The sequence below is a fragment of the Nelumbo nucifera genome, chromosome 1 (genome assembly GCF_055504915.1).
Source record: "Nelumbo nucifera cultivar China Antique chromosome 1, China Antique-T2T, whole genome shotgun sequence".
Taxonomy (NCBI): Eukaryota; Viridiplantae; Streptophyta; class Magnoliopsida; order Proteales; family Nelumbonaceae; genus Nelumbo; species Nelumbo nucifera.
In genome coordinates this window covers 149,169,481-149,191,770 of record NC_142649.1, presented here as the reverse complement: position 1 = coordinate 149,191,770, position 22,290 = coordinate 149,169,481, and the positions used below count along the sequence as shown (strand labels likewise).

At 35.0% G+C, this 22,290-nt stretch overlaps 1 protein-coding gene across 1 annotated transcript; it reads right to left on the bottom strand.

Annotated features, from left to right (window-relative positions):
• Nucleotides 1-10,220: 10,220 nt before the first annotated feature.
• Nucleotides 10,221-16,310, bottom strand: LOC104606537 (fumarylacetoacetase). Its single transcript, XM_010271797.3, has 14 exons — nt 15,926-16,310; nt 15,280-15,358; nt 14,852-14,910; nt 14,650-14,774; nt 13,633-13,707; nt 13,136-13,211; nt 12,801-12,900; nt 12,654-12,713; nt 12,421-12,491; nt 12,254-12,316; nt 11,958-12,022; nt 11,401-11,497; nt 11,118-11,243; nt 10,221-10,544 (listed from the first exon to the last, which is right to left on the bottom strand). Exons 1-14 carry the CDS (start codon nt 16,127-16,129, stop codon nt 10,482-10,484), a joined length of 1,263 nt encoding a protein of 420 aa, XP_010270099.1. The 5' UTR covers nt 16,130-16,310; the 3' UTR covers nt 10,221-10,481.
• Nucleotides 16,311-22,290: the final 5,980 nt, after the last annotated feature.

Here is a 22,290-nt window from a genome sequence, read left to right as displayed (position 1 = left end):
AAGATTTTCCAAGGGGGTTCTAAGGTGTCCAAAAAGGGTAATGATGGGGTTTGATGGCCTCGGGGGGTGTGTTAGAGTGAGAAGTCATGATTTAGAATGTGTCGAGTAATAGGGGGCGTCGAACTAGGATTTTTCTTGATGACAGGGTAAAATGGTCATTTTGGGTCTAAAAATGGAAGGGGGTTTATCCAGGTGTTTAGGAATGTGATGGCATGGTCTAGGTGTATCGGAGGGTGTATCACAATGTAGATCTTGAAATAGGAGAGTAGCGGCTAATGAGAGCCCTCGATTTGGAATCTTTATAGATGAGGGGTATGAGGGGTAAAATGGTCATTTTAGGGTCTGACATTTGTTGGGTTGTCAATCAAGGGGCTTTGATGGGGTTTAACGGTGTTAGATGATGCATGCTAATGGATATTTTGAAATTGGAGAGTATCAAGCAACAATGATTGTTTATTTGGAATCTTTTTAAATAATTGGTAAAATGGTCATTTTAAGGTCTAAAATGCAATGGATCGTCAATCAGGAGGTTTTGATAGGGTTTGAGTGTCTTGGGGAAGGTATCGTGATGGAAATCTTGGACTTGAAGAGTGGTGGCCAATAAGGATTGTCGGTTTGGAATCTTTTTGGATGAGGGTTAAAATGGTCTAAAATGGTCATTTTAAGGTATGAAATTTGGTTGAGGGTCAATCAGGGGTTTGATGGAGGTTTTAGGAAGATTTGTGTGTCTCGAGGGGGCTATCATGATGGAGATCTAAGATTTTGAGAATAGCGAACGATGAGAATAATTGATTTAAAATCTTTTTATATCGGGGGTAAAATTGGTATTCTTGGGTCTGAAATTTGATGGGTGGTTAATCAAGAGGTTGGTGAAGGTTTTGGTAAGGTTTGGGTGCCTTGGGAGAAGTATCGTGATGAAGATTCATAATTTCGAGAGTGACAGCCAATAAGGATCGTCGGTTAGGAATCTTTTTGAATGAAGGGCAAAATGGGTATTTTAAAGTCTGAAATTGGATGGATGGTTGATCAGGAAGTTGATGGTGGTTTTAGTATAGTTTGAGGGGTCTTAGAGGGAGTGTCTCGATGAAGATCTTGGATTTTGAGAGTGGCGACCGATAAGAATAGTCAGTTTGGAATCTTTTTTTATAAAGGGCAAAATAGTCATTTTTTGGTCTGAAATCTAGTGGATGGTCAATCAGGGGTCTAATGGAGGTTTTAAGAAGATTTGAGTGTCTCGGGGAGTTGTCATGATAGAGATATAAGATTTTAAGAATGGCAACCGATGAGAATAGACGATTTAGATTCATTTTGTATGAGGGGTAAAATGGTCATTTTTGATCTAAAATCTGGTGAATGGTCGATCAGGGGTCTGATGGAGGTTTTAGTTAGATTTGAGTGTCTTAAGGGAGCTATCGTGATGGAAATCTAAGATTTTGAAAGTAATGAGTGATGAGAATAGTCGATTTGGTGTCTTTTAAAACAAGGGACTAAATGGGTATTTTGGATTTGGAATTCAATAGGTGGTTGATCGGCATATTGATGGAGGTATGGTGAGGTTTGGGTGCACTGGGGGTGGTGTTGTGATGGATATCTATGATTTGGAAAGTAATGTGTGATGAACATGGTTAATTTGGAATCTTTTTAGATGAAGGGCAAAATGGGTATTTTTTATTCTAAAACTTGTTGGATGGGCATCCTAGGGTCCCTAGAGTCTAATGAAAGTGTCTAATGGCTTTAGAGGCATGGGAATAATGAGGATCTAGATTATTAGTGTTTCGACTAACGAGGGGGACTTAAAATGCAATCTTGGTTTGATGAATGGGTAAATAAGGGAATTTTTAGTTGGATTTTGGTGGAGTGACATGGATTTGAATTATGAGGCTGTTGGGAGGGTTTGATCATGTTAGCGATGTGTGGGTCGTAGGTTTTTGGTTTGAGAAGTGTCATAGTGTTAGATGTGTTGAAATGGAATCTCTAATGAATGAATGGTGAAATGAAGGGATTTAGGGCTAAATTTGGTGTGATTGGATGATAAACGACTTTGTTTCATGTGATAGAGTTTGATCGGGTAGCGGGTGTGGTGGTGTGGCATAATCGAACATTTAGAGTGTGAAAAGTGGGTTAGAGAGAAGATCGGGCAAAAATTGGGTGCTGACAATCATGGAACAATCAATTAGATGATTAAATGAAGCCTTTTTTGGTTTTCTCCCTGTTTTTTTTTTTCGATTATCTTTGTTAATGTAATAAGTTGTATTGGATCAGGAAATGCTTTCAGGTTCATTATATTGATTCATTTTAGAGTGTTTTTTTCTCAACGATTATTGGGCCAATCCGGTAATCTAACACCCTACCAATGTACTATGCAGTACAAGAAAAGGCCAATAAGTTCCATGCAACTTGGGACCACTCCAAGACACACAAAAAGCTTGGATGACGTCACTGATCCAACCAAGTAATCAATTATCGAGTTAGTGCCAGCATGAGACTTCTATCTTAGTTCGAAATTACCAAGTTAGCATTAAATCGTGATTTCCGAATTTTTTTTCTCAATTAGGACTTTCTTTTTGAAGAATTTTAATAAGATTCTTTTATGGAGTATTTTCATAGATTAGGAAACTTTCTTGTAGGATCCATAAGGGTGTAAGTCTATATAAAAGCTAGCTATAATAAAGCTATGATAATTTTGATGTTTGATTTTCTCTTAAGTATTCAATGAAGAGTTGTTCTTCCTATTTATTTTGGCTTTAGTTCTTTTCTTTGAAGCTTCTCTGGACGTGGTTTGTTTTCGTACTACGCCAGTTGGTATCAAAGCTCAAGTTTGATCATTCTTTGGATTATGGCTCCTAAGAAGAAACAAGTGGCTCACATCATGGAGCAGAAACTCAACAACAAAACACAAGAAGGGTCGCAAAGCTGAGAAGACAAGTCGAGACACTTGCTCAGGAGTTGAGATCGTCGTGTTCCCGTTCGGAAACATGGGACAATGACTCTGACACAAGTATCTCCATGTGTTCCTTTTCATCATCAAGGCAGGCAACCAGGTTGGCTGTAGTTGCGGGTGGTGACCAAAGACAGTGGAAAGTGGATCTCAAGGTTGAGATCCCGAAATTCCATGGAGGTATGACCCCAAAAGAATTCATGGATTGACTTTTCGAGTCTTCGTGGTGGAAGAAGTTCTTGAATTCAAGGAAGTTCTAGAAAATAAGATTGTATCCTTAATAACCACTCAGTTTAGAGGGCGAGTAATAGCATGGTGGCATCAATTGAAGATTATGCGACAAAAAAGAGGCACGAAAAAGATTAAGACATGGGAGAAACTCAAGGTAAAGATGAGGTCAGAATTTTTACCCCATAATTATATTCATTTACTTTATAAAGAATTGCAAAATCTAAGGCAAGGAACTGATATAGTAGATGAATATACAAAGAAGTTTCATCTATTAGTAGTCCGGATTGAGTTAGCTAAAACTGAAAACCAATTGGTGGCTAGGTATATAGGTGGGCTGAGACCAAATATTCGGATGTATTAGACCTATTTGACTATTATGATGTTTCTATGCATGGCACACCAACATGCTTTAACCATAGAAAGACAAAGCAACCGACCTAAACAATTGGGTCGAACCCAAACGAATGTGGCCAAACCGCCCCCACATAGTAATCCCACTCCACCTTTAAATTCAACCACTCAGCCACGGTCTCGTGGGCTAAACCAAAACCAAGGTCGTGGACCTAATCAAAATTAGGTTGGTTCACTTGGGCTGAAGAGTTTTAAGTGTGGTGAACCAGGCCATAAATTTGTTGATTGCTCAAGGGGTGATAAAAGAAAATGGGCAATGTTTGTAGAAGACGAGTGAACCCCAAATGGAAGCATTCGACTATTCAAACCCACCTGTGTTTGACTCTTATAATGAAGAAACCTTAGAGGGAGAACTGGTGTATAGGGATGTGGGAAAGGCCTTGGTGATGCAATGATCATTCCTAACTCCTAGGGATGAATCGTTGGATTGGCTAAGAAATAATATCTTCCACAGTACATGTATTATGGGTAGAAATGTAGCAAGCCTTATAATTGATAGTGGGAGTTGTGAGAATATTATAGCAGAAGTAGTCGTCTGCAAGTTTGCATGGCTAAAAAGAAAGAATGAGGTCTCAATCATACAATGGTGTCTAGTAAGCTTTTTTATTGGTAGTAATTGTAGTGATCATGCGTAGTATGATGTATGCATGGGTGCTTGCCATTTGCTACTTGGGCGCCCGTGGCAATTTGACCGCCACGTAGTCTATGACTAAATTCACAAATGCCTCTTTGTCATGACTGAATTCTCAAATGCCTTAAAAGAAATGAGTGTTTTTATGTTTTAATTGACAAGGGGCTTGAACTGAAAGGTATAGAGGTTCCAGAAGAGATGAGACCTTTACTTGATGAATTTAGTGATGTGTTTCCTGAGGACTTACCTGCAAGATTACCACCATTAAGGGATATCCAACATTACATAGATTTAACATCGGGTGCTAGTCTCTCCAACAAGGCCCATTATAGAATGAGTCTCATTGAACATGAGGAGTTATAAAAGCAAGTAGATGAATTGATTGCTAAGGGATTCATATGAGATAGCATGAGCTCATGCGTAATTCCCGCTTTGTTAGTGCCAAAGAAGGATGGCACTTAGAGGATGTGCGTGACAGCTAGGCAATTAATTAGATAACCATCAAATACCGGTTTCATCAGGTCTTATTCCTTGAGTATGCCATCTCAAGAGAAGGAGTTTCTATAGACCGAGAGAATGTTCGTACCATTGTTGAGTGGCCTATCCCCAAAACACTTACTAAAGTGCGAAGTTTCCATGGTCTTGCAAGTTTTTACGAGCGATTCATTAGAAACTTCAGCACTGCTATGGCACCATACACAGATTGTATGAAGACCAATATCAATTTTGCGTTCAATACTAAAGCAAAAAGGGCCTTCATTGAGATTAATGCACGATTGACAGCTGCACCCATGCTAGTCCTTCCCAAATTCTAGCAACCCTTTGAGGTTGATTGTGATGCCTCTAAGGTTGGAATTGGTGTTGTTTTCAACCAAGGTGGTCGGCCCATAGCCTACTATAGTGAGAAATTAAATGGATCACGCTTCAACTACTCAACTTATGATGTAGAATTCTATGTCGTGGTGCAAGCGCTTCGGTGTTGGCGACATTATCTCATCAATAAAGAATTCATCTTATATTCAGATCATGAAGCATTTAAGCATATTGGGGGCCAACATAAGTTGAATGCAAGGCATGTTAAATGGGCAACATACCTCCAAGAATATTCGTTTGCATTGAAACATAAGTCGGGTGTGCACAACCAAGTTGCAGATGCACTTAGCCGAAGGAAAGCCTTGTTATCCACATTCCGAGCACAGGTGTCGGGGTTTGATACTTTCTATGAATTATTTTTCACTGACCCTTATTTTGTTGATACTATGGAGGATGTGCAATCAGGTAATAGGACATACTTTGTGGCATATGATGACTTCCTATTCAAGGGAACCCACCTATGTATACCTGATTGCTCATGGTGGTTGAAAATTGTCAAAGAGCTGCACAATGAAGGACATTTTGGGTGAGACAAAATAATTCAACTCGTCTCAACAAGTTACTATTTACCTATTAGCCCAAGATGACGAGAGACATCATGAGGTTTGTGGAATGTTGTCATATATGCCAAGTTTCTAAGGGGACAATAACCAATTTTGGATTATACATGCCCCTCCCAGTTCCTAAAGGACCTTGGGTAGATATATCTATGGATTTTGTTCTCGGGTTGCCACGTACCCAGTGACAAGTAGATTCTATAATGGTGGTCATAGACCGTTTTTCAAAAATGGCTCACTTCGTGGCATGTAGGAAGACAATGGATGCCTTACTTATTGTTGGTTTATTCTTCAAGGAGATTGTCAAACTCCATGGCTTGCCATCTTCATTACAATTCAGTAGTTCATTTCCCAAATGGATGGAAAAACAGAAGTAGCCAATAGGAGTTTGGGAAATCTTTTGAGAACCCTTACATCTAGCAATGAACGACAATAGAATCTCTTATTAACACAAGCTGAACTCGCCTACAATAGGTCAAAAAACAAGAACATGGGATACAACCCATTTGAGGTAGTATATGGAGCCAATCCTATAGCGTTCTTGATCTTGCTACTAGTACTTGGCCAGGCCCAATTCATGACAAGGCTGATGATATGGTGCAGAAGCTTAAGAACCTCTAGAAAGAAGTCCACAGCAAGATGGAGGTAGCTAATTCTAAGTACAAACAACATGTTGATGGAAAAAATGAGGAAAGTAGTATTTGATGCGGGAAACTACATTTGGGCCATTTTAACAGAGAACTGTATACCGGTTGGGCAATGTGGAAAACTGGCACCAAGGATGGTTGGACCATGCGAGATAGTTGAAGTCATCAATGAGAATGCTTACAGACTAAAGCTACCCATCCATATACATACCCATGATGTATTCAATGTCAAGCACTTGGTACTGTATGTCGACAATCATTCAGATGGTGATTTTAATCCGATGATGGATTCTCTCCAACCCGAGGAGGATGATGCAATACAGAGAAGGCCAATAAGTTACATGCAAGTTAGGACCACTCCAAGATACACAAGAAGCTTGGATGATGTCATTGATCCAACCAACTAATCAATTATTGAGTTAGCGCCAACACAAAACTTCTATCTTAGTTCGAAATTACCAAGTTGGCATTAGATCATGATTTCCAAATTTTTTCTCAATTAGGACTTTCTTTTTGAAGAGTTTTAGTATGATTCTATTATGGAGTGTTTTCATAGATTAGGAAACTTTCTTGTAGGATCCATAAGGGTGTAAGTCTATATAAAGGCCAATTAGGACAAAGCTATGACAGTTTTGATGTTTGATTTTCTCTTAAGTATTCAATGAAGAGTTGTTCTTCCTATTTATTTTGGCTTTAGTTCTTTTCTTTGAAGTTTCTCTGAACATGGTTTGTTTCCGTACTACGCCAGTAGGGCCATAGGGGTTTGGTCGTTTGGAATGCATTTTGTTGGTAAGAGATTTAGACTAAATTAAACGGTTGTTTGATTTGAATTCAAATATAAATGAATCAGGATCAATCTATATCCAGACGCTAGCCGTTATATATGCAAATAAAGGCCCCACCATTGACGAGTAGAATGGTAGGAGGAAAAAGGCCAAATGTCATCATTCACACGTGGAGCGAAGACATTAATTCTAAAACCCCAGTTCTCTCCTTTAAACCCCTCTTTGCATAATGTATATCTTATCCATTCCCCCTACTTTACAATAGAAAGGAGGAAGCAAAAATTGCGTCTCTCTTATCCTACACACCTTTCTCCTCAAAATAAAGAAAACAATATAAGTTACAAAAAAAAAACAAAGGAATACACAAAAATATAGAAAATCATAAAAATTTCTATACCATATTTAAAAAAAGAGAATGTTGCAATTGGTTTGGTCAAAACACCCTAATTTTACTTTCCAACTTTACCCTCAACTTTTTATTTTTCCCATTGTATTTATTGTCATTGAAAAATAATTATGAAAAACATAAAATGAAGAAAACAATATTAATTACAAAAAAAAGAAAAGAAATACATAGAAAAATTACACAAAATATAGAAAATCATAGAAATTTCTGCACCATACTAAAAAATGAGAATGTTGCAATTGGTTTGGTCAAAACACCCTGATTTTACTTTCCAACTTTACCCTTAACTTTTTATTTTTTCCCATTGTATATATGCCATTGCAAAATCATTATGAAAAAACACATAAAATGAAGAAAATAATATAAATTACAAAAAAACAAAAAAAAATAGAGAAATTTTACAAAAAATATAGAAAATCGTAAAAATTGAAGAAAAAACACAAATTACCAAAAACAAAGAAAAACCACAAATTACAGAAAAAATGAACAAAAGTTATAGAATAAAATAAAAAATTATATCTACTACCATATATAAAAAAATGAGAATGGTTCAGTTAGTGTGGTCGAAAGACCTTGATTTTTCATACTAATTCTACCCCTTAGTTTTTTGGTTATTCCGACATATCCCAATTCTATATGAGGGTGCATGATAGTTGTTGGCAAAAAAAACCATTGTCTTTTCTAAAAGAAATTGAGTGGGTTAGGTACTTAGGTTTGGGTTGAGCTTTAACCCAACCCACCTGACCCATCAACCCACTAATGACCCATTTTGGATTCGACCCAAACCTAACATAACCCAACCCATTAATTTTTCACATAATACATAAATTCTAGAAAATATGACTATAAAAAATACATAATATATAAATAAAGATATAAAATGTAGAAAAAAAAACATAAATTAAGGAAACTAATATAAATTACAAAAAACAAAGAAATATGCAGAAAATTTACAAAAAATGTAGAAAATCATAAAAATGATGAAAAATAACAAAAACTAAAAAAACAAAGAAAACTATACATTATAAAAAAATGAAAATATAGAAATTTTATTCCATAGTCCCTGGATATGTTTGTCAATTAGGCCCAGGTCTTATAAAGGCATTTGGCCACTAGGACTATATGTTGTCATGTGTGTGGTTGTTAAATAGGGCCTACAACTCATGCCTTTAACCGTATGCAACACTATGACACATTATGAATTGTTCGAGTGTTTTATTCTTGGACAAATGTGCGGAGGTGCTCAACATGCCTAGAAGGTGTTTGCATACATGTTACTTTATTAGATGGTTGATAAATTTTGCTTTCAACAAATTTCTTTATCTCATCTTAGTTAAAAAGAAAAAGAAAATGTTTTTAGGATTAAATGTAAGTTATTTAATAGTCATTTTAGATAATGGCTTCTGCTATTCAATGGTTACTTGTGTAAATTAACATAATAGCTTTATTTACTTCTGACCATTAATAGTAATTATTTTATAGGTTTTAGGTTATTACAAAAAATAGGATATCATTTAAGAGTGGCATCTCCTATTCTCCATAGATTTTGTGTTTTATGAGATGAATTGTATCTATATATAATGTTGTTGAATGTAATTTTATCATTAATTTGGTGCATTAATGTTTCAATCTAATGCATTTGCAACCAACATTATATGCATATTATAAAATTTAGATCTTGACATTTTGTGAGGATAGTCTTTTTTATGTATTATATAATTGTCTTAGGACTTGAATGGTATGTGAACTTTCATCTATGCCCATGATATAAAAGCATAGTCAAACATCACCAATAATATCAAATACCCCATGCATCACATGGACCATTCCAGTAGTAATAATAACAAAACCTTTTGTATCTTAACAAAGAAAACTTCTTCAAGAGGTGGTTAAATGACAACTAGTTGTGTGATTCACCATGTAGATGTGGCTATTATTTGGAACCTGGTGTTGAAGGTGAAACTATGCCTTGTAGGTACAAACTCATTGGCTACTTTCTTAAGGCTGTGTTTGTTAGTAAAATTAGGGGTGTTCATTAAAAACCAAAAAGTTGAACTGAACCGACAAATTTGAACCAAAAATTCCAGTTAACTGAACCAATAGGTTTGGTTTCAACTCGGTATGTTCAAAAATTTGAAGGTATTGGCTTGGTTTTGGTTAATTAATATGAAATATGTATTATATATATATGTTTATATATTATTTATATTTTATATTATCTATATATCATTAATAAATAAATAAATAGATATGCATTATATATAGATATATTTATTTATAGTATATATTATAAATATAAAAAAACCAAAGAACGATCAATCAAAAACCAAACCGATCAATCAGTTAACCATTGGTTTTGGTTTGATTTTGGTTCACGGTTTTTTAAAAATTGGTTGTATCAGTTCAGTTTGAAAAATAGGCCCACAGTTAGGTACTTAGGTTGGGCACCCCTACGTAAAACGAAACTCATTTCTATTGGCGTTTGGAAGTTTGAATGGGAATAAGCTTTTGTGGCCTGCATGCTGATGGTCATCTAACTGATATGGTAGTGGTAAGCATCACATTTGAAAAGGTTCCAACGGTTCACTAAAATATTAAACTCATGGCATTGAACTCCATCGATTGAGTTCTACATCGATCAAGTTTACACCGAAAACAAATGCAGCCTTAGCCAATTTCAGTACATGTATGTTTTTTACTTGGGAGAAGGCCGAAAGGGGAAAGGCGCACTCCAGCAAAAGGAAAATTAAAAGTTTCCTGGAAATCCATTATCATATTCCTGGCAGAAGTATGTATGAGAGTAGAAGTACTAATGGTGGAGGAATCAAAATGAAGAACAGGAAACCACAGGAGATCTAACTGCAAACAACAACAATAGGCAAGCCTTTTACAAATAGTAGCTTCCTGCTTGTGATGGTTTCAACCCACATATTTAACTCACAATCTAAAATGCTTGCAGGACAAATTTGCATTTCCAGAATAAAACAGCAATAGAAATTTGCTCAAAGAGAAGTCGGAACAATTTTGCCCGAGCAGGTCCCAAATCCTACGTTGTAGCCATTCCCCTGCATTTGATTCAATTTCCAAGAGTTACACATCAAGAAAGAAAAAAATGTTAATGCATTACTTTAAGATATTTATATTCCATTTAACCATATAAGATACTAGAGATATGAAGATTCCATAAATGTGTTGCATAAGTATGGGGATGTGTGGATCACCAGTTCATGGAATAAGGGTGGTTTTGCTAGATTAAACACTCCAGATGTTAACAGAGAAAGAGACAGAAGAAGAAAAGAAGAGAGGAGTTCTTTCAATTGATAACCCAAAATAGCTACATTGTCTGCCAGTTAAACATGCACTACTGCTAAATCAGAATTCAAGCTGCAAAAAAGGCCATGGAAAGGGGGGGGGGGGGTAAATTCAAATTTAGAGTTTACTTTTCTATGCACAAAAAGAAATGATGGAGAAGGATTTGGCAGATGAGGCTGTGGTTGGAAGTCTCACAACTTAAATGGTCAAGAATGCATACAATGCTGAGAGGAAGCTAATTCATTGTGCATGTTTCCATGATTCATGAAGAATATAATCACATCAAACTCCAAGAAAAACAGAAAAAGATAAATGTTACGAAGAACCTTGCAATAGCCGGTAAGAATGACTTCATCACCATCTTCTAAAAACTTGCGAGTTAAACCATTTAGAGAAAGTGCCTTTTGCCCATTCCATGTTAACTCTAGCAGACATCCGAGGGATTCCGGTGCCTGTAAGAAAATTAAATGGTTGCATAGAACAATCAAACAGCATAAGGAAAACGTTCCACAGGGTAAAGAAGTATGATAAGATACAATTATACAGAATTGAACTACATCTACTATGCTCCCTAATATTCCATTTTACATAATAAATGTAAATCCATACAGGTCCACTTATGGTTCCTGTTCCAAGAATATCCCCAGGCCTGAGGTTGCAACCATTGATTGTGTGATGTGCAAGTTGTTGAGTCACTGTCCAATATCTAATTCACGAGATAGAAGAGTTAGAGATGTTGTGCTTGATATGACTCTAGCACAGTTTAAATCAAAATAATACATGAACTATGAAATTAGATGTTGTACTTCTTGTAGGAATATGATTGACCAATTAGCAGAATATATGAAAGAATGCAGTTCAACAGTATAATTTTCTTTCAGTACTTTAAGAATAAATAAACTTATATGGATGGTTGAGCAAGGCCCATTAGATATCTCTTTCCTATATGGACAGTAAGGTGATGACAGATAAAAATACCGAGTATAAGGAGCTTATATGGCCAACATCAGCATAGAGTACACCTATACCAACCTAAATGCATCACTAATGATTTCTAATCAAATGGGTGGTTGGTCCATATCCAACTGATATAGTCATATGTAATAAAGCAATGTAAAATTAAAGTTCAGATAAAGCTAGAGTATGTTTAATCTCAAACTCCTTACAGGTGTTTGAAGTTACTCTTGGTTACAATTGATGAATGCTCCTGTCCAGCAGGCTTTATCCAAACCTGTCAGCACAAAGCAATATAACCATCATAGTTCATTAAGGTAAAAGCTAGAGCATTATATTAGAAATGTGAAAATATTTTCATTGGATAGTCCAGACGGGCCTGAACCTAATAAGGTCTATCATACTGATTACTAAAATTGCAAGAAAATAAGCCTAAAATCTTGATTAATGACAGAGGGAAAGGATGAGTAATCAAGTATAAGAATACACAGAAGCAGCTATACACTACCTCTAGAGAAATGTCATAGTTCTTGGATTTCTTTTCAGCCAAGTATGGCAATGGATGGGGTTCCTGCAATTTATAGCAGTTTACTTAAATAGAAGGAATCCAATGGAAGAATATAAGGCTATAATTTTAATGGTTTTGGGTACTGAAATAACTAAATGATGAATTACTTGTTTGGGTGCATCACAGGCAAAAGGTTCCAGAGCATCTAGAGTCACAATCCAAGGAGATATTGTTGTACCTACAAGCATCCGAGATGGATAGGTTTTCAGCCCTCAAAATCAAAGATAGAAAACACAAAAGTAACTAAGTAATGCAAGAGCGTAGGCCCTAGCCTTGACATATCCTAGCTTTCTATAGAATGTAATGGAACTCAAACAAAAAGTTGAAATTAGATTCTCACCAAAACTCTTCCCTAGAAAAGGACCAAGTGGCACGTATTCCCATGCCTGGATATCCCTAGCTGCCAAAACCAACAAATAACCAGTAAATTATTCATAATTAAGCATAACAAGTAATTTCCATCTGTAATAACAAAAATCGTAATTACCACTCCAGTCATTCATCAGTACAAGACCAAAGATATGATCTGCTGCCTCATTAACATCCACAGGTTTTCCCAATTGGTTTCCTGGACCAACAACAACAGCCTGTAACCAAGATAAGAATGAAAATTAAAAAAAAAAGAAAAAAAAAAGTAGGAAATGCCTCTCTAATCAATTGAATTTCTAGATGGTGGCATTGACAGCATAAAATGAGTCTTTAATTGAACCATGAAAGAACTGGAATTAACTGAGGTTCTGCTGCTTTTATACAGCTATGTATTTGTATTCACATATAAAAAAGAAATCAAGCAAGAATATCTTTCACCAAATAAAATCTAACCATTTCTAGCTCAAAATCCAGCTTCTGTGAAGGTCCAAAATATGGTGGAGAATTGCCAATAGGATGACCTTGACCTCTGACAAAAGATAAAGAATAATATGATATGAAAAACTCTAAGATGAGCAACTAAAATATACAGAAATTAGTTCAACAAACCACATATTTTAATATGATGGATGATTAACGGTATGAAACTACCAGATAACCAGGTCCGAAAAAGGTTCCTAACTTGTTAGAAAACTTGGGATTTCAATCTCTACCTTGAAAGTAAATGGCTATGCAAAGTAGGAAGCTGAGAATTTCTTAGTTATACCATGCATATTAACTCTATCGATTATCAAAATGGTCCTAAACTAATCAGATAATTGATATGATTGGGAAGCTATTATAGTTTGTTTTATTTAGTAAACGGTCTTTCAGTGTGACCCGATGCTTGAAAGATTAGAAATTCAAGGCCAACTCCTAAGTAGTGAAATATCTAAAGAAAACTTTCATACCTTGGTCTGATAATATCAGTTCCTGAGATAACAATTGATGATGCACGTCCATGATATGCAATGGGGAGATGGAACCTGAAAAGCATAGACTAAGATTATCAACTAATAGGAAAATTAGATTCAGATATGATGAATAGAAGTTCAATGGTAAAAAAGAGTAGTGAACAAGACATGGAATAGCTGCAAAATTCAGATCTATATGGAGGTAAAACAATCAATTCAGATCTATAAAGCACAGAGCTTTATGCACCCTACATCAAATGCTTATACCCACCTTTTACAGCATTTCTTGCTAAAAAGTTCAATTGTTTTCATTGGCGAATGCTGATGTATCCAGGAAACTACTTGTCACAATTGAAGGTGCTATAGAACATTATGTAAAAAAAAATTACTACCCTTGGTCGGTCTTATCAATACTAACTGCATAAACTACATACTTCTTTACCATTCCAATTATGATACATTTCATTTTTTTTTTTTTGAAAATGATACATTTCAAAATAATTAAATGACTCGTGATCAGGAAATCAAAATAAAACTGTAAAAGAAACAAGCACTCCCCAATACCATTAGGTATAAATGATTGAACAGCTAAATTATAATGCACTTGTATAACTTTTTCAGCTAGGGGTGCAACTTGGGCAGGCTTGGGTTAGTTAGGCTTTGACAAAATTTGAATGGGCCTGGCCCGAAGACCTGAGCCCAATGCAGTGTAAAATGCTTAGGCCAACCCGAGTTGCACCCCTATTTTCAGCTATACTTCTGCATCCTTGTGTAGCAACCATTTGTATATTCATCACTGCCAATGGACCATTCATCATCCCATCTCCCCTGTCTGTTCCACGGAGAAAATAAGGAAAATAGAAAAGGAAAATTTGGGGCGGATGATGATTGAGTAAGCAACCTTATGACAATTGCACAATATGATCTAATCACACCACGCAAATCATCCCCATTAATTATTTGAGAGAACGAATCATTCATATTTCTCATATAAGCTTCAAAAGCAGAGATTACCAGTTCAGTGGAATTGGATTCTTTGGTCCAAGAAAAATGGTTCCACAATTCTTCGCATGATGCATGGAGCAAAAGAAGTCTGTATAATCTCCTATGACAGTAGGCAGAAGCATTTCCACCTTGTTCTGTTCATCATAGTACAACAAAACATGAATAGCTTACAAAATTAAATGGTAGATTCAGAGGATTGGAGTTAGCAAACCATTGGAAAAAGTGCTTTCTCCCTTAAACTGTCATTGTCACGTAATGTTGGCTCATCAGCTGCATTGGAGAATACTTGCTAATAAATTAACTGTTACAGTATGAGTTTCTACACAAGAATCTTTGAACAATCCAGGTATTTCCCTTTAGTTGCCCGTGACAAACTCCAACGTTCCATTGTCAGTTTCATGTGGATCGTGACAAAATTTCAGTTTAATATTTGGGTATCAGGTAAAAGTTGTAGCTTTACAGATAGTCTTAAACAATGAGAAATTCCTAATTGGGGTGCAAATCATTGAATCAGAGAAAAAAGAGGACAATAGCCTGTGTGTGTGTGGAGGGAGGGGATAACTTGAGCTTTGGATGCAAATAAAGGGGAGACCCATAGCCTTTGCATTTCTATTTAACAAATAGAAAGATAAAACGTACAGGACAATAGCCTTTGGATTGTCGCGCGAGCCTCCTTCCACGCAGGTCGTCCCATCCCCACGAACTTGTTTAGAGAAGGCTGGTCGCATGGCATAATGCGCGTTAATATTCTAAATCACATCTGAAAAAATTCGAAATTTTGACCAAAAAAAGAACGGTACATAGTACAATTTTTTTTTTTTTTTTTTTTATGAACAGAGACGCAAAAGAAGTGATCAGTAGTATCAGAGAACAGTAGTAAAGAGAAAGCTACAGTGGAGGAAGACACTTCATTTGTATACCCAGACCATTATCGAACTAGAAAATCTGCATGATTGTTAGACTTAAGAGAATCACTAATTCTGTGCTGCTAACCACCGCATAACTCCACTAAATGTAAATTAAAAAAAAATAAGAAAGCTTGCAACCGGAATAAGCGAAGGAAACTAAGGGTCCGTTTGGTTTACAGTCGGAATCTGAATTAAAATCTCTTACAATTGGAATCATAATAGTCTATTCCATAGTCTGTTTGGTTCAGACAGGCGGCGAGGAATCAGAATGGGATTACATTCCCGGAATGTCATTCCACCAAGAATGGAAGGCCCATTCCTATTTCGATTCCAGACCTCTATTGCCTCGAATCAACGGGCCCTAAAGTTAGACGAACCTGAAGGAAGCAATCGGAGTTCTTGAGGATCGGTCCGTCGAAGAGACCAGCATTAGCGATGGCGGAAAGATCCAACACGAAGTCACCGATCGCGACGCCGGGACGAGCTTCTCCGCGATGGTGGGGCTTGAAAACGCCGTAGGGAAGATTTTGGATTGGGAAATGCGAGTCAGGATGAACGTCAATGAATGATTTAAGCGCCATTACTTGTTGAAGTCGAAGTTATCAGTTCTGAAGCAGCTTGGAATTGGATTAAGCCACGAGGTTTGAGTGTCGACGATGGAGTTTCATCGGGGCAGAGCCGAATTTGTAGTCGACATTCGTCAGGAAGAGACAAAGAGCATGGTGACCCGGAATTTGAAAAAGGGTTAGTCTTAAATGTGGCAACTTGCACGAGGTATTGAGGTAGTTAGAAGTAAACGCATGGTTAGTTGTCATCTACTTTTCCAACGTTAGACGATGACCATGACCAGCTTGTGCTTTTTCCCACGTGGCTAAATGATACCAAATAGTAAAAGTACGATTAGTGAATGACACGTAACTAAATGCGCGTATAATTTAGTTTGGAGTTTATTAATCAATTATCAAAAATTAAATTAAAAAAAAAAGTAATATGGATCTTGGACCCTTGCATTCTGACCTATTTTATTTGAAACTCACTACTAATGTAAGTTTTTTTAATTTGATTTAAGATATTAAACGAGATTTTATTAGTAAATAATAACCCACTTTATTTGGTATTTACTATTTATCTAATAAATCTATTTTGAGTTATTTCTTTTTAAATGTTAAATTAGGTTGCTTACTTAAAAGTTAAATCAAGTTTACAATTAATAAAGTATTTTCTTTATTAATAACGATAATTCTAACTATTAATGAGTATTGACAATGATTGTAAACTTCAAACTAAATTAAGTAATAATATACTCTTATTATGTATGTACTTAATTTGTATATATTAAGTAAATAATTTGTTATAATTAATTTCTTTGGTTAATTAATGAAATAATAATTGCTTTTATAATAATAGTATTAATTATAATAATAGCATTAATTATAATTACTTATAATAATAATAATAATAATAATGTAAATAATAAACACTAATTGTATATGTATAAATTAATTAATATAAATATAAAATGATTATATCCCAATTAATAATTAACATTACTAAAATACTTATTAATTATCATTAATTAATTAACATTCCGAAGTAATAATTATCATTATTATAAATAAGGAATTAATTATCAGTAAGTAATTATAATCAGTAATTAATTTTTATCAGAAATCATTATTATTAGTAATAATTAATTATAATTATTGATAATAATAATATAATTAATTATTTCATGTAACTGTGTGAATTATAATTTCTGATAATAATTCTAATATAAATAATTAACATTAAATATTTATTTTCAAAATAATTAATATGATTTAGTATAAATATAAATGATTAATTTTGAATTATTAACATTATGAAAATCGTTATTAATTATCATTAATTAATTATTATTTTGAATTAATAATGAGCAATATTATCAGTAATTAAGTATTAGCAGTAATTGTTATAAGAAATATTATCAGTGAGTTATTATTATTAGTAATTAATACATGGAATTAATTAATTAGAAGTCATTAGTTATTATTAGTACCCATCTCTTTCAAAAAGTTGATTCATCATCATCGTCATCATCAATGACAACAACTTGATAAATACATAATTTGATAAAAATACATGAATATCATTAATTTATTTTCTTATCTTTCGGAAAACTAAATAAGAGAAAAATAAAAGGGTTAGCATTGCAAATGAAAAATTATTTGGATTTTGCAAAAAAAAAATATTGAACATAAAAAACCAATTATTCAAAAATAAGGTCGTTAACCAAAGAGTAATTAAAATTATTCAATAACTAATAACTTTAATAAATTAAAATTAATAATTAATTATCCATCCGAATTAAAAAAAAGGTAATTTCAACAAATAATTTTAAGTAATTAAAATTTTCTATTAAATTTTTTTAATAATAATCAGTATTATTAATAGATTAATAATATATTAATAATTACGAAATGAATAATAATAATAATAATAATTTATTATTATTATTATTATTATTATTATTATTATTATTATTATTATTATTATTATTATTATTATTATTATTATTATTATTATTATTATTATTATTATTATTATTATTATTATTATTATAATTACGACTAGCACCATGTCGTAACAAATGTTGGGCCCGCACGGCACGACCCAAGTGCGACCCACGGATAGTGCGAGCCGTCTCAGGCCGGTCTTCCCTCCGTTGGGATATTTGGGGGGTCGTGTCGCGGAGGCCCGTGCCGTGCCACAGGCTGAGTTGGTCCATGGGCTGAGCCTTAGGCTAGGTCGGGCCGTGCATGGCCTGCGGACCTAAAACCCCAAGCCCGGCATGATCCGTGAACCATCATGTCAAGCCGAGCCGAGACACCTCAAAATCATGTCAGGCCGTGCCAGGCCGCGGGCGGCATGGCCCAATTTACACCTCTATCCCCAATAACTATATAATAGCTAGTTTGAGGGGCATTTAGGTAAAATGATAATTAGCTTTTATAATGACCAAAATACCCCTCCTAACAATTAAAAATGATTAGTTTTTCAAAGTATTTTGGCCAAGTAAATGATTCCAACTCTTATAAATACCCCTACCCTCCACCATTTTCATTATACAAATTCTCATACTCTCTCTACTCTCTAATTCTCAACTTTATTCAAGTTTCAACATGAAGAAGGCTTGTCCAAATATCTCAATTTAGCAATTTGGGAGGCTTAGAAGCTTTAACAGTTGAAATTAGGGGTGGCAATGGGCGGGTCTGGGGAGGGTTTTGTAAATTCTAGACCCTACTCACCTTGCTAAACCTCCCAACCCGTACCTGCCCCAAAACCCGTAGTGGGTTGGATTTTGAGAATCCAAACCCTTCGCGCACATAAAAATGCAAAACCCTCCCCACATTCAAGAGTAGGGCGGGTTGGGTTTAGAACCCACATCTAATTTTCTATTTTTTGTCATATATAAGAAATAAACAAATAAGATAACACAAATATACAACAAAATTTCCAATTATTTGATTAAGACATGTAAAAAACACATAAACTATCAATTATCATTCACGTAAAATTCAAAATATTATTAAATTCAACACCTAATATATAAAGTTTATATGCTTTCCAGCAATATGCGGGTTGGTGAGAATCAGGTTTAGCCTAATAATGTGTACCCTACCCGTACTCATACGGGTTGTAGAATCCCAAAACCTATCCTTCAAGCAAAAAAAAGGTGGGGGTGGGTACTCACCAGGTAGGGTAGAAATTGCCATCCCTAGTTGAAATCAAGTTAAGATTCCAAACCGGTAAACTGTGCAAGTTGCAATTAAATTAATTGTTACTTTTTAGAGTTTTAATACTATAATTTTTTTTAAAAAAAAATGACCGGCTCCTCTCAAAGCCAATTTCCTAACATGTTCAACTTTGTTGATGTTCAATCACGGTATGATAGTGTTAGCATTGATATGGATGCTACTGATGTTGCTGGAGTTCCCATCCCTAGTACTGTTACTAGGAGAAAGAAAAGGAAGGGCAATAAATTGACTAGCCCGGTCTAGAAATTATTTAGCATAGAAGAGGTTGAGGGAAAGGGAGAAAGAGTCATTTGTCGTAAATGTATGAGCGACTTTAGTTATAGTAGTAAGCGTGATACTGGCCATTTGGGCAGACATATGACCACTCATGAGAAAAAATGAAGAAGAAAGTAAACAATCATCACAAACACAAATTGGGCGTGGTTTTTTTTTTGGTAATTTTAAATAGGGAAAATTCCCAATCAGTACCCTGTACTTTGGCTCAAGTGGCAATTTGGTCCCCGAACTTTAAAATGCAGCAATCCAGTACCCGAACTTTTAAAATGTGACAATTCAGTACCCAAATTTTCAAAATGTGGCAATCTAGTACTTGTCGTTAACTAGTAAGTCAATCAGCCGTTAAGTGACATTTGAAAAGTTAAAAATGCCCTTTGAATGCCATCTAATTCTCTTTATCAACCATCCAAACGTTGACAAAAAACTGAGCAGTCCCAAATCCTAGCCTCTTCTATTCAAAAACATTGATGATTGTTTAGAAGAATCTAAATTTTGGGATTGTTCATTTTATTGTTAATGTTGTTGATAAAGAGATTTAGATGGCATTCTTAGGGCATTTTGACTTTCCAAATGTCATTTAATGGCTGATTAACGGACTGGTTAACAACAAGTACTAGATTGTCACATTTTGAAAGTCCGGGTATTGGATTGTCACAATTTTGAAAGTTCGGGTATTGGATTGTCGCATTTTAAAGTTCGGAGACCAAATTGTCACTCAAGCTAAAGTACAAGGTACTGATTAGGAATTTTATTCTCAAGAAAAAATGAAACAAGAATTAGTAAAATATATTGTACATGCTAATGAACCATTTTTTTATTAGTTGAAGACACTAAGCTTGAAAGGTTTTATAACATTCTGTAAACCTCCAATTTAAAAAAAAAAGATCTAGAAATACTATTAGATCATATGCTTTAAAATTTTTTATTCATATAAATAAAATTTACTTTCTATGTTATCAACACTTAATTCTAAAGTTGCAATTACTACTTTATCAACACTTAATTCAAAAGGCCAGCTCAATTCAGCCTAGGCTTATGGCACGGCCTAGAGCCCGCCTAGCCCTGGCCTGCAACATGGCATGGCGCGGCCAAGGCCCACCTAGGCTCGTGCCAGGCCTGACCTCTGAAGCATCCCATAAGAGATAAGCACAACCCAACCCAATTTACACCTCTAGAGTCAGATGAAAGTATGATCATCTACATCCCACATTCTCAAAGCCATGATAGATTAGTTAAAAGTATAATAGATCTGGTTCCTTTTCGTTCTGCTTACTTTGTAGCGAAAGCAATGATCTCAAGTTGCTTCCTTGGTGTGGAAAATAATTTGGAACATTCCCATTCCCCTTAGATCTAAGAACTTTGGCAGGTTGTGCAGGGCAAAAATCTGATCTTCTTAAACCTTTGGCAAAGAAAGCTATTTTCTTCTCCAATCTGTCCTATATGTTCCAAGGAAGAAGACTTAGTTGATCATGCCTTAGTTTTTTCTGTGACTTTCCTCGGCCTTGCTGGTTTGGCTCCCAAGTTAGGCCTCTGATTACCTGGAAATGGCTTTGGAACCTCTTGTTTGATTTCTCTTTGGAACTAGAATATTTGGTTCTCACCCCTCTTCCCACCCCACTTGATAGCTTTGATGCTTTGGGCTATTTAGAAGTAGAGAAACAATATTTATGAATAGGAATCAGCTAATGCCTAATCCTATAGAGGTTTTCATTTACTTCAATTCTTTATGCAGGGTGGACAGGATGGAAAACCCTCTTCGGGAGGGATCCTCCAAATAGGGGTGAGCATTATTCGGTTACAATTGAAAAATCGAACAGAAAATATCGATTTTGGTTTTTAGAATTAGAAATTTGGTTAACTGAAAAAACTGAATTAACTGAACTTTTCTATATAGAATGTAATATAATATTTAATATTTAATATTTAATATAACATGTATAATATAATAAAATTTGATTTCATAATATATATTTATATATTATATGTTATGATATATATAATATATAATATAGTATATATTTTTGAAATTCGGTTTTAACCGAAATAACCGAAAACCAAACCAAAAATTTCAGTTTCGGTTATTTCGGTTTTCTTCTAATTTGGTTTCGGTTCAATTTTCATTTTTATAATTTGGATTTTAAAATTTTGATTAATTCGATTCGATTTTTAACTAAATGCTCACCCCTATCTCTAGACTAACTCACCTTCAGCTCTTGTGTCCTGTGCGCCTATAGAGCTACTACCACATGTTTTGACAAAATCTTTGTGGACGAAGCTTTTGTGAAGAATCTTTTTGCTGGTTATGGTACCCTCTTAGTTGACTGTTTTGGCAATGTAAGGGCAGCTTCATCTTGTGTTGATTTTGCCCAAGTCTCCTATCTCTTCTAAAGCCTTGGCTTTGTATAGAGGCTTGAATGTTGTTCGGGCCTTCGGTTCTAGAAGAATTGAAGTTTTATCAGATTTGAAGAACATGATGGATCAAATTTTGAGGAAACCCAGGAGAATTGATGGTGCTTTGCAAGGAATTGTTAATGATATTTGGGTTTTAGAAAAGTCTTTTTGATGGTTGCGTATTTCGTTTTATTAGCAGAACCAGAACATGTTTTCTCACTATCAAGCTAGTCCTTCTTGCCCCGATAAAGAGGTATGGACAAATTTTGGTGGTAGGG